Raw genomic sequence first — 13,994 nt, forward strand, 5'->3', positions numbered from 1 at the left:
TGGAGGATTCCAAGTTTCTGGACGTAGTCAGGGCCCTGAAAATGTATGTTTCCAGGACGGCTGGAGTCAGGAAAACTGACTCGCTGTTTGTTCTATATGCACCCAACAAACTGGGTGCACCTGCTTCTAAGCAGTCTATCGCGCGCTGGATTTGTAGCACTATTCAGCTGGCGCATTCTATGGTGAGACTACCGCAGCCTAAAAATGTGAAAGCCCATTCCACAAGGAAGGTGGGCTCATCTTGGCCGGCTGCCCGAGGGGTCTCGGCTTTACAACTTTGCCGAGCTGCTACTTGGTCAGGGGCAAACACGTTTGCAAAATTCTATAAATTTGATACCCTGGCTGAGGAGGACCTGGAGTTCTCTCATTCGGTGCTGCAGTCATCCGCACTCTCCCGCCCGTTTGGGAGCTTTGGTATAATCCCCATGGTCCTTACGGAGTTCCCAGCATCCACTAGGACGTTAGAGAAAATAAGAATTTACTCACCGGTAATTCTATTTCTCGTAGTCCGTAGTGGATGCTGGGCGCCCATCCCAAGTGCGGATTGTCTGCAATACTTGTATGTAGTTATTGTTACAAAAATCGGGTTGTTATGGTGAGCCATCTGTTCAGAGGCTCCATTGTTATCATACTGTTAACCGGGGTTCCTATCACGAGTTATATGGTGTGATTGGTGTGGCTGGTATGAGTCTTAGCCGGGATTCAAAATCCTTCCTTATTGTGTCAGCTCTTCCGGGCACAGTGTCCTAACTGAGGCTTGGAGGAGGGTCATAGGGGGAGGAGCCAGTGCACACCAGGTAGTCCTAAATCTTTCTTAGAGTGCCCAGTCTCCTGCGGAGCCCGTCTATTCCCCATGGTCCTTACGGAGTTCCCAGCATCCACTACGGACTACGAGAAATAGAATTACCGGTGAGTAAATTCTTATTATTTTTTTCTATGACAACATGTAAATGTATGTGCAGGTTTACCTTTCCCCAACTGAACCTTAACAATTCTTTGCATAAAAAGTGTATATTGTAGTATAAAGTTATGTTCTCGCAGTTTTACTTGCAACAGACTTCACCAGTCATTTTGACCGCAACCTGGGACTCCATATCCACACCTCACCCTTAGGGTGGTACTTTTGCTGTGTCTGCACAGGCACTTTCCACAGCTACATGTCCATACCAACCCCCTAGTCAGCGTCTGCCATTTAAAAAAAAAAAACACACACACACACTCTAAAAAAAAAGACATTGCAGCTTGCATCAACGGCTAACCCAGAATAAGGCCCCAAGTCTCTGAAATCTTGAGATATGAAGAAACTGTTTAAAGGGAGCCCCAAAGAGGATATTGGAAATACACAACTGAGTGGGAACAGGCGTCAACACAGAAAAGAATACGAGCTCCAGACACTTCAACAGGCCTTCGCTGGTAGCCATACGGACTTTCCCCATCACAGGGGGTAATTCAGAGTTGATCGCAGCAGCAAATTTGTTAGCAGCTAGGCAAAACCATGCAGGGGGGGCAGATATAACATGTGCAGAGAGAGTTAGATTTGGGTGGGTTATTTTGTTTCTGTGCAGGGTAAATACTGGCTGCTTTATTTTTACACTGCAATTTAGATTGCAGATTGAACACACCCCACCCAAATCTAACTCTCTCTGCACATGTTATATCTGTCCCCCCTGCACTGCACATAGTTTTGCCCAACTGCTAACAAATTTGCTGCTGCTATCAACTCAGAATTAGGCCCACAATCTTTAAGAAGTTCATGCGTATAAAAGTCCATAAATGCCAATTCTGGCAGGGCAGCCCCCGAGAAGGAACACTCCAGCCTTCAATCAAGTTATTTATTGTATTTCACCTCATCCCATGCTGTTGGAACACTTTCAAGCTGTTTTAGGAGAGAGAGCTGAAGTGGGCAGGCATGTATCTCCTCTACTACAAAACACAGCTAAATCCATGAATAGAACAAGCAGAGACCAACATTAGCAGCAGTTTTGTGGTTTATTTAGACTGATTGATTTGCGATTATACCTAAATCTAACCCGGTAAGTTAACCCACTGACTGCCGAGCAGAGAAATGACATTGGCCTTTAGCTGCCAAACTTGTCACCCCCTGTTCTCTCCCACCCACCGACCCAAATATTAAAACATCTCCATCACAAACACAAGTTTATAATAATTCTTAAAGTCAATATAATATAGTATATTCCAACAAAAAAATAATAATAATAATTATAAATCAACATTGCACAATCTTGCAAATTTTATGGTTTACACGTTTGGGAAATGTGTGTGAAGGGGGGAGGGGAGTAAAATAAATATTATATGCATTTCTATATGGAGAGCGTACACGCAGTACTCATAGCAGACAGAAAATATATATATATATATCTTGAAAGTATCAGACTAAAATCTAGAACACGATTCAAAAGTAAAAAAAGATGCAATGGTTTCTGACACTCCACATTTGTTGGGGAACTGCCATTAAGTTACAATTTTGTATTTTTCCATGTAATGCTATCAAATTGTTCTCCTACTATTAGTATGTGGGGGTGGGTTGGATATCTACCTGTGACTTTCACACTTGCCAGCCAGGCTATAAAATGCTTAATTTTGGTTCATGCTAGGAGTCATTTAACCCTTTGAAGCAGTTGGGTCTCCTGCACTTGTTGAACTACAAGTTCCATCATGCTGCTGGAGAATCACATGATGCCTTCCCTGTTATAGAGTGTGAGAGGTAAGCACTGCATAGTTAATCCCCAATCCCCCCCATGTCAATGTGGTGTTACGAGATGCACATCCTTCCTCTTCTTCCCCCTTTACGCTGGGTCTATACAGGAGGGAATTCAGCGGCAATAGAGGGGAAAAAAAAACAGCGTACAAAGGGACAGTTAATAAAAAATAGACCTAGAACAGCAGACACGACAGACTTGGTCCTATAGGACCACCATCCACATTCTTGCCTTAGTCCCAATTTAATTCTCCTTTTACGAGAACATAATCTTCAACACGTGGTCAGCGAACTGCATCTAACAAGGAGCTGGCAATGTAATTATGGGGGAAGGGCAGGAAAAACAAACAAACTGCCCAGGGCAGGGATTTCCGTCTATTTCCTGTCTTGTAATCATTAGCACAGAGTTAAATATTGTGTAGGTCAGCTTAACCAGACTGTATTTGTTCTGTCTCATTCACACGGTTTATGAATGAAATGTGAAGATATGGAGGTTTACCTGGGGTACAGGAGATAGCTGACAGTAAAGGGCACACTTTATACACAGCTCTCCCCACACGGAATGTTTTCTGCTTGACAAGTCCAGAGGAAGCAGCTGATTAACCATAACATGTCCCAAAGTGCGAGAGGGAGGCACCATGTCTCAGGGAGAATCACTCAAAAAAAGAATATGGGAGACAGGCACTGGTACCTCACACTGATTGTGTTCAGCAATTACAAAAGATTACAAACCTTAAGTTAAGTTTGCAAAAGTGTCTGCTTTTAAAAATAGCAGCTGGACAAAGGTGTGTGGGGGAGAGGACAGGTGGCTCCTATGTAGACGGGTGGGTGGTGTTTATGGATCAGTTAGGAAGATGTAAAAAATAAATAAAAAAGGTAAAAGAGAAATCCTTTGCTAGGAACATCTCATGCAATCTTCTCTGTCACCACTGGGGGCCTTTGTCATGGAGAGGAAGTGACAGGAGGAGGAGATGCGCACAATACAAATCTTGCTGACAGTAGAAGGGCAAGTTAATCACCTTTTCTGTATTCCAGTGGGTGAGAATTTGTCAAGTAGCAGGCTATTTCCTGCCTAAGAGATGAGCATTGCCTGCACACTGTCCCACAGGAAACATGGGCATACAGGCACAATGGACCCTTTTAATTAGCATGACCAGCCCCACTCCAGTGATATCACATTTGGGAGTCTGTCACCCCAGCAGATTAATTTCAATTCACTCCCAACTAAAGAGTTTCTCTAGGACCCAATTTTCCCCTGCCTAGGCTATCCAAGTGAACTCCTTGAGTGGCCCACGGTTCACATCAGGAGTGCAGTCCTCTATCTCATCGTCCTCTAGTATGACATCATCCTGTGAGGTCTCTGCCTCATCTTTCCATTTGAGGTCGTCATCCTCCTCCCCTCCCATATCTTCGTCCACCTTCAACTCGTCCACATCTTCAAGGTAGTGCCCTTCTCCTGAGTACATGGCTTCTGCCACTCCACGGCCAGCACAGTCCATGCAGACTCCATGCCTTCTGGAGCCATGTTTGATGCCCACGCTAGCTGCAGAAATGAACACACGGTTGCATACCTTGCAGACGTATTTTTTGTCCTTACTGTGGACCTGGAAAAAGGAGACGTGGGATAATATTACTGCCAGCATTCACATTAAGTGCTGAATGAGCATCTCACAGAATAAACAGCCGATTATTATTATTTTTACATATACATGCACATAAATACATATTTTATTATTATTTTTGTTTTGTTCAAGCATGCAGACAGATGGGTGGGCGCCCCTTGAGGACAAGAATGGATGAGACGGTCTCCTGGGCTGGCTCTTGTTACATGGGAACGAGACGTTGCTCAGTCTGATAAGGGGACAGATGGTTGTGCAATTATATGACAGCAGAGGACACTCTAAGAAGGAGATGGCACTGCTGTCATGGCAACTATGATACACGGCTCTTTAATGAGTCTAGCCAAGTGGCAACAGCAATGTGTCTCTGAGACTGGGTCCGAGCATAGATATATAATGCCCCAGCGGCGAGACCAAATAAGGCTGCGAGCAGTAAGAACAGGAAATCCAATCATACATTAGCTGTCCTAAGATTTTACCTGTCACATACGCACAGTGCTGGCAGCTAGAATGTGGGTTGAATAATTATTATGTATTACATTACAGCCTATCAATTCAATAGGAATTACTGAGGTATGAGACACTTTGTATTTTGAGACAATTTGAAATTATAGCCATGTCCCTCCCCCACATCAGGAAATTATCTTCAGTAATATCGCATATTGCCAGTAGGAGGCAGGATTCACCGTGATAACCTCATGTCAGCCACTAAGGTGTGTCCAGCTCTCTACACTGAATGGGGCTGCACCTTAGAAAGCCAATGTAAGCCTGGAGGATTAATCATTAACATGTTATGCTGTATACTACTTCAGAACTTCAAAGCCTTTCCGAATGTATCATTACAGCCCCATGTCTAGCATGATTACCTAGAACTAAACCCTATGGAGGAAATGTAATAGCCGTCGAGATACAGGCAATGTCCCAATGAGTCTGCATGGTTTTTGGGTTTTGTTTTTTTAAGCGGCAGTAGTTTAAAATGCAAAACCATGCTGGTTCTGCCATTTATAATATTGCCGTTTTTAAAAACAAGCAGAGTAGCCGGTATGTCGCAGGCTATTACATTTCCATCCATAGCTTTCTCTGAGGAGGATAAATGTGTACCAATTATAGCACATTTTTATTTTTTTAATGAGGTGCAAAATAATGTAAAAATCTGGATTTATTCTACAGAAGGGATTACAAAACATTTTAGCGATGTAGATGAAAATAAGATTTTACTTACCGATAAATCTATTTCTCGTAGTCCGTAGTGGATGCTGGGGACTCCGTCAGGACCATGGGGATTAGCGGCTCCGCAGGAGACAGGGCACAAAAATAAAGCTTTAGGATCAGGTGGTGTGCACTGGCTCCTCCCCCTATGACCCTCCTCCAAGCCTCAGTTAGGATACTGTGCCCGGACGAGCGTACACAATAAGGAAGGATTTTGAATCCCGGGTAAGACTCATACCAGCCACACCAATCACACCGTACAACTTGTGATCTGAACCCAGTTAACAGTATGACAACGTAGGAGCCTCTGAACAGACGGCTCACAACAAGAACAACCCGATTTTTTTGTAACAATAACTATGTACAAGTATTGCAGACAATCCGCACTTGGGATGGGCGCCCAGCATCCACTACGGACTACGAGAAATAGATTTATCGGTAAGTAAAATCTTATTTTCTCTAACGTCCTAGTGGATGCTGGGGACTCAGTCAGGACCATGGGGATTATACCAAAGCTCCCAAACGGGCGGGAGAGTGCGGATGACTCTGCAGCACCGAATGAGAGAACTCCAGGTCCTCTTTAGCCAGGGTATCAAATTTGTAGAATTTTACAAAACGTGTTCTCCCCCGACCACGTAGCTGCTCGGCAGAGTTGTAATGCCGAGACCCCTCGGGCAGCCGCCCAGGATGAGCCCACCTTCCTTGTGGAATGGGCCTTGACAGATTTAGGCTGTGGCAGGCCTGCCACAGAATGTGCAAGTTGAATTGTGCTACAAATCCAACGAGCAATCGTCTGCTTAGAAGCAGGAGCACCCAGCTTGTTGGGTGCATACAGTATAAACAGCGAGTCAGATTTTCTGACTCCAGCCGTCCTTGAAATATATATTTTCAATGCCCTGACGTCCAGCAACTTGGAATCCTCCAAATCGCTAGTAGCCGCAGGCACCACAATAGGCTGGTTCAGGTGAAACGCTGACACCACCTTAGGCAGAAAATGAGGACGCGTCCGCAGTTCTGCCCTGTCCGAATGGAAAATCAGATATGGGCTTTTATACGATAAAGCCGCCAATTCTGACACTCTCCTGGCTGAAGCCAGGGCCAGTAGCATGGTTACTTTCCATGTAAGATATTTCAAATCCGCCGATTTGAGTGGCTCAAACCAATGGGATTTGAGAAAATCCAAAACTACATTAAGGTCCCACGGAGCCACTGGGGGCACAACCGGGGGCTGTATATGTAGTACTCCTTTTACAAAAGTCTGGACTTCAGGAACTGAAGCCAATTCTTTCTGGAAGAAAATCGACAGGGCCGAAATTTGAACCTTAATGGACCCCAACTTGAGGCCCATAGACAATCCTGTTTGCAGGAAATGTAGGAATCGACCCAATTGAAATTCCTCCGTGGGGGCCTTCCTGGCCTCACACCACGCAACATATTTTCTCCAAATGCGGTGATAATGTTGTGCAGTCACCTCCTTCCTGGCTTTAACCAGTGTAGGAATGACCTCTTCTGGAATGCCTTTTTCCCTTAGAATTCGGCGTTCAACCGCCACGCCGTCAAACGCAGCCGCGGTAAGTCTTGGAATAGACACGGTCCCTGCTGAATCAGGTCCCGTCTTAGAGGTAGAGGCCACGGATTTTCCGTGAGCATCTCCTGAAGTTCCGGGTACCAAGTTCTTCTTGGCCAATCCGGAGCCATGAGTATCGTTCTTACTCCCCTTTGCCGTATAATTCTCAGTACTTTGGGTATGAGAGGCAGAGGAGGAAACACATACACTGACTGGAACACCCACGGTGTTACCAGAGCGTCCACAGCTATTGCCTGAGGGTCTCTTGACCTGGCGCAATACCTGTCCAGTTTTTTGTTGAGGCGAGACGCCATCATATCCACCTTTGGTTTTTCCCAACGGTTCACAATCATGTGGAAGACTTCTGGATGAAGTCCCCACTCTCCCGGGTGTAGATCGTGTCTGCTGAGGAAGTCTGCTTCCCAGTTGTCCACTCCCGGAATGAACACTGCTGACAGTGCTATCACATGATCTTCCGCCCAGCGAAGAATCCTTGCAGCTTCTGCCATTGCTCTCCTGCTTCTTGTGCCACCCTGTCTGTTTACGTGGGCGACTGCCGTGATGTTGTCCGACTGGATCAACACCGGCTGACCCTGAAGCAGGGGTTTTGCCAGGCTTAGAGCATTGTAAATCGCTCTTAGCTCCAGTATATTTATGTGAAGAGACATCTCCAGGCTTGACCATACTCCCTGGAAGTTTCTTCCCTGTGTGACCGCTCCCCAGCCTCTCAGACTGGCATCCGTGGTCACCAGGACCCAGTCCTGTATGCCGAATCTGCGGCCTTCTAACAGATGAGCACTCTGCAACCACCACAGAAGAGACACCCTTGTCCGTGGCGATAAGGTTATCCGCTGATGCATCTGCAGATGCGATCCGGACCATTTGTCCAGCAGATCCCACTGAAAAGTTCGTGCGTGGAATCTGCCGAATGGGATTGCTTCGTAAGAAGCCACCATCTTTCCCAGGACTCTTGTGCATTGATGCACAGACACTTTTCCTGGTTTTAGGAGGTTCCTGACAAGTTCGGATAACTCCTTGGCTTTCTCCTCCGGAAGAAACACCTTTTTCTGAACCGTGTCCAGAATCATTCCCAGGAACAGCAGACGTGTTGTCGGGGTCAACTGAGATTTTGGAAAATTCAGAATCCACCCGTGTTGTTGCAGCACTACTTGGGTTAGTGCTACTCCGTCCTCCAGCTGTTCTCTGGACCTTGCCCTTATCAGGAGATCGTCCAAGTAAGGGATAATTAATACGCCTCTTCTTCGCAGAAGAATCATCATTTCGGCCATTACCTTGGTAAAGACCCGAGGTGCCGTGGACAATCCAAACGGCAGCGTCTGAAACTGATAATGACAGTTTTGCACCACGAACCTGAGGTACCCTTGATGTGAAGGGCAAATTGGGACATGCAGGTAAGCATCTTTTATGTCCAGGGACACCATAAAGTCCCCTTCTTCCAGATTCGCTATCACTGCTCTGAGTGATTCCATCTTGAACTTGAATTTTTGTATGTACAGGTTCAAAGATTTCAGATTTAGAATAGGTCTTACCGAGCCGTCCGGCTTCGGTACCACAAATAGCGTGGAGTAATACCCCTTTTCCTGTTGTAGGAGGGGTACCTTGACTATCACCTGCTGAGAAAACAGCTTGTGAATGGCTTCCAATACCGTCGCCCTGTCTGAGGGAGACGTTGGCAAAGCAGACTTTAGGAACCGGCGAGGGGGAGACTTCTCGAATTCCAACCTGTAACCCTGAGATACTACCTGCAGGATCCAGGGGTCCACCTGTGAGCAAGCCCACTGCGCGCTGAAATTCTTGAGTCGACCCCCCCACCGTTCCTGAGTCCGCTTGTAAAGCCCCAGCGTCATGCTGAGGGCTTTGCAGAACCCGCGGAGGGCTTCTGTTCCTGGGAAGGAGCTGCTTGCTGCCCTCTCTTACCCTTTCCTCTGCCTCGGGGCAGATATGACTGTCCTTTTGCCCGCTTCTTATAGGACCGAAAGGACTGCGGCTGAAAAGACGGTGTCTTTTTCTGTTGGGAGGGGGTCTGAGGTAAAAAGGTGGATTTCCCGGCAGTTGCCGTGGCCACCAAATCCGATAGACCGACGCCAAATAATTCCTCCCCTTTATACGGCAATACTTCCATATGCCGTTTGGAATCCGCATCACCTGACCACTGTCGTGTCCATAAACTTCTTCTGGCAGATATGGACATCGCACTTACTCTCGATGCCAGAGTGCAAATATCCCTCTGAGCATCTCGCATATAAAGAAAAGCATCCTTTAATTGCTCTAAAGTCTGTAAAATACTGTCCCTATCCAGGGTATCAATATTTTCAGTCAGGGAATCCGACCAGACCACCCCAGCACTGCACATCCAGGCTGAGGCGATGGCTGGTCGCAGTATAACACCAGTATGTGTGTATATACTTTTTAGGGTAGTTTCCAGCCTCCTATCAGCTGGATCCTTGAGGGCGGCCGTATCAGGAGACGGTAACGCCACTTGTTTTGATAAGCGTGTGAGCGCCTTATCCACCTTAGGGGGTGTTTCCCAGCGCGCCCTAACCTCTGGCGGGAAAGGGTATAATGCCAATAACTTTTTTGAAATTAGCACTTTTCTATCTGGGTTAACCCACGCTTCATCACATACATCATTCAATTCCTCTGATTCAGGAAAAACTACAGGTAGTTTTTTCACCCCCCACATAATACCCCTTTTTGTGGTACTTGTAGTATCAGAGATATGCAAAGCCTCCTTCATTGCCGTGATCATATAACGTGTGGCCCTACTGGAAAATACGTTTGTTTCTTCACCGTCGACACTAGATTCAGTGTCCGTGTCTGGGTCTGTGTCGACCGACTGAGGTAAAGGGCGTTTTACAGCCCCTGACGGTGTCTGAGACGCCTGGGCAGGTACTAACTGGTTTTCCGGCCGTCTCATGTCGTCAACTGATTTTTGTAATGTGCTGACATTATCACGTAATTCCATAAACAAAGCCATCCATTCCGGTGTCGACTCCCTGGGGGGGTGACATCACCATTACCGGCAATTGCTCTGCCTCCACACCAACATCGTCCTCATACATGTCGACACACACGTACCGACACACAGCAGACACACAGGGAATGCTCTATTGAAGACAGGACCCCACTAGCCCTTTGGGGAGACAGAGGGAGAGTTTGCCAGCACACACCCAAGCGCTATAATATATATGGGAACAACCCTATATAAGTGTTGTATCCTTATAGCAGCTTAAATATAGTAATATCGCCAAAAAAAGTGCCCCCCCTCTCTGTTTTACCCTGTTTCTGTAGTGCAGTGCAGGGGAGAGTCCTGGGAGCCTTCCTCACAGCGGAGCTGAGCAGGAAAATGGTGTGCTGAGGAGAATAAGCCCCGCCCCCTATTTCGGCAGGCTCTTCTCCTGGAGTTTGTGAGATCTGGCAGGGGTTAAATACATCCATATAGCCTCAAGGGCTATATGTGATGTATTTTTTAGCCATAAAAAGGTATTATACATTGCTGCCCAGGGCGCCCCCCCAGCGCCCTGCACCCTCCGTGACCGCTGTGTGAAGTGTGCTGACAACAATGGCGCACAGCTGCAGTGCTGTGCGCTACCTCAGGAAGACTGAAAAGTCTTCTGCCGCCTGCTTCTGGACCTCTTCCATCTTCGGCATCTGCAAGGGGGGTCGGCGGCGCGGCTCCGGGACCGGACTCCATGGCTGGGCCTGTGTTCGATCCCTCTGGAGCTAATGGTGTCCAGTAGCCTAAGAAGCCAATCCATCCTGCACGCAGGTGAGTTGACTTCTCTCCCCTAAGTCCCTCGATGCAGTGAGCCTGTTGCCAGCAGGACTCACTGAAAATAAAAAACCTAAAAACTTTTTCTAAGCAGCTCTTTAGGAGAGCCACCTAGATTGCACCCTGCTCGGACGGGCACAAAAACCTAACTGAGGCTTGGAGGAGGGTCATAGGGGGAGGAGCCAGTGCACACCACCTGATCCTAAAGCTTTATTTTTGTGCCCTGTCTCCTGCGGAGCCGCTAATCCCCATGGTCCTGACGGAGTCCCCAGCATCCACTAGGACGTTAGAGAAATATTTTAAGTCTTTAGCTTTGCAATGTCTGGGTGTTGTCTGATGACCTGTGGTGGGCTTTATTCATTTGGGGACAAGACTTTGCCAAATAGGGGTACATTCGTTCCAGTGTTATATTTTGGATTGTTGGGAAGTAGATCTTCAGCTAAGGGACAGGATAATTCTCACACACAGACACTGGCAAGAAGAAACTATCCTGGCCTTCTCCGTAACCCTGAATTACACCATACACTAATTAACACAGTGATAAATGAAACTAATTGTGGGTATTGTAGAAGTCATGCTAGTGCCACCCTTGCAGTCTGTGTAGCTCCACCTTTAGTCAATCCCATCATTTTCACTGTGACCCCAATTTCTATCTTCTAATAACTAGCCCACTGGGTGATCTATATCTTAGTGGGTTACTCTAGAATATGGTTGTAACTTTAAGGTAGGGACACACTAGATTTTTTTGGATGAGTTGTCATACAGTGATGAATCATAACGATAAATTGTTCACATCGTCCAGTGTGTGCGCACTATTCAGCGCTCGCGTCAGTCGCTCATCGCATCTTTTGCTTGGCCCTTAATGCTGGTCAATCTGAAGATGTAGTGAACGATGTTTAGACTATGTTTTCTTACGCGCGAGACACCCTGTCGCTAGGACCACGAACCACTAACCATCTTCAACAGGATCCAATTTGGATCATGTGTTATGGCAACAACATAAAAAGCTTTTTTCGTGTTAGCCATATACTTTTTGTCACACCACTTTTGGTGTGGTCACATGCATCTGTATGGGGTTCTAGTTACCCTTCCTTTCGTGTTTTTGATTTTATTGTGATGTCTTTATTCATTTTTGTTCACATTGATCACTGCCGAGAACTCCGCCTTTTGTTGTGGCTGACATTTATTGATTTAAGTACAGCCCATGGCATCCTTATAACTCACACCTGTCCTCTTGGGGACACCTTTGCTTTATTAGCGGGACCGGTATACAATAATACGGTCCCTTCACACTTCCGCGATAAATCACACACTGTTGCCTGTATTATAGTTTTTATTTGGCTCATGACAGGCGCACAGGGTCTCTCAGTATGTTCCCTTTGCACAATCCTTCCTCTGGTCTCCGGGTTCTATTACACAGGCACCATGGTAACTACACGCTTTGTTTCTCTGACGCGAGATGACGGGAGCGCCGGGCGTCTGGGTTGCCCTGACAACCCGGCCCCTTGTAATCAATGACGCGTAAGGTGTGCGCCGGACCAGGGTTCAGGGAACGGAACCCAAGGCGGCGCTTGTCACTTGGCGGGCTTCTTCTGGGTACTTAGGTAAGTGTTTCTTTAGTCACTTCATTGCTGTTTCTCCTTGACAAAGGGGTGTGTTATCCCCAAAACGTTGGAAATGTGTTGTTTCTAATACACTAATTTTTTGCATCAAGTCTCCGAGTGCCGCAGTCGTTTTTGCTTTATATATTATATATATATATACATACACACACACACACACACACACATGCAATGTATATATGATTATGCCATTAAGGACCAAACAACCTATTAATGCAAGATATATTGTTCGATCGTTAGCAAGATTGCACGGTGTGTATGCACTTGACTATGGGGGTAATTCAGAGTTGATCGCAGCAGCAAATTTGTTAGCAGTTGGGCAAAACCATGAACACTGCAGGTGTGGCAGATGTAACATGTGCAGAGAGAGTTAGATTTGGGTGGGTTATTTTGTTTCTGTGCGGGGTAAATACTGGCTGCTTTATTTTTACACTGCAATTTAGATTTCAGTTTGAACACACCCCACCCAAATCTAACTCTCTCTGCACATGTTATATCTGCCCCCCCTACAGTGCAACATGGTTTTACCCAACTGCTAACAAATTTGCTGCTGTATTCAACTCTGAATTAGGCCCTATGGGCCTTATCATAGCAGCAAATTTGTTAGCAGATGGGCAAAACCATGTGCACTGCAGGGGAGGCAGATATAACGTGCAGAGAGAGTTAGATTTGGGTGGGGTGTATTAAGACTGAAATCTGAATTGCAGTGTAAAAATAAAGCAGCCAGTATTTATCCTGCACATAAACATAATAACCCACCCAAATCTAACTTTCTATGAATATGTTATATCTGCCCCCCTGCAGTGCACATTGTTTTGCCCATTAGCTAACAAATTTGCTGCTACGATCAGGTCTGAATTAAGGGCCCTACTCACTGGCCGACCCGCCGCCGAGCTGCCCGACGGCGGATACGGCCGACGAGCGACCCGGCGGCGGGGGGGGCAGTGACGGGGGGAGTGAAGTTTCTTCACTCCCCCCGTCACGCGGCTGCATTGAAGTGCAGGCAAATATGGACGAGATCATCCATATTGGCCTGCATGCACAGCCGACGGGAGACCAGCGATGATCGAGCGCGGGGACGCGCATCGTTCATCGCTGGAGTCTCCACACTGAAAGATATGAACGAGTTCTCGTTCATTTATGAACGAGATCGTTCATATCTTTCAAAAAATCGGCCAGTGTGTAGGGCCTATTAGACTCTATATCGTTTGTCTGGGAGTTCAAGGGAAATCGCTGACGACATTTCATCCTTTACCTGTCATCTAGTGTGTACCCAGCTTTAGAACTCAAAGGCGGAAACTCTGACCTATTTTTATGTAAATTTTCATGCAGCAAAATTTCATATACAATTATGTAACCCCGGTATTCCCAGGATTGAGTCGTACAAAGAAACTATTATTATTCTGTCCGTTTTCTAATGTCAAACTGAGTGACTACATATTGATCCACTGTCTATAATCTCCGC

General features: G+C 46.4%; 1 protein-coding gene across 2 annotated transcripts in view; it reads right to left on the minus strand.

Moving 5' to 3' along the window:
• Nucleotides 1-1,970: 1,970 nt before the first annotated feature.
• The window catches only part of ZBTB46 (zinc finger and BTB domain containing 46), a 124,525-nt gene continuing 112,501 nt past the window's right edge, over nucleotides 1,971-13,994 (minus strand). For both annotated transcript variants that reach the window (XM_063959172.1, XM_063959169.1), the window contains exon 6: nucleotides 1,971-4,323. In XM_063959172.1, the coding sequence (XP_063815242.1) occupies nucleotides 3,979-4,323 (345 nt within the window). In that variant the 3' untranslated portion in view covers nucleotides 1,971-3,978. The remainder of the gene's footprint in view (nucleotides 4,324-13,994) is intronic.

Source organism: Pseudophryne corroboree, chromosome 3 (assembly GCF_028390025.1).
Source record: "Pseudophryne corroboree isolate aPseCor3 chromosome 3, aPseCor3.hap2, whole genome shotgun sequence".
Lineage (NCBI taxonomy): Eukaryota > Metazoa > Chordata > Amphibia > Anura > Myobatrachidae > Pseudophryne > Pseudophryne corroboree.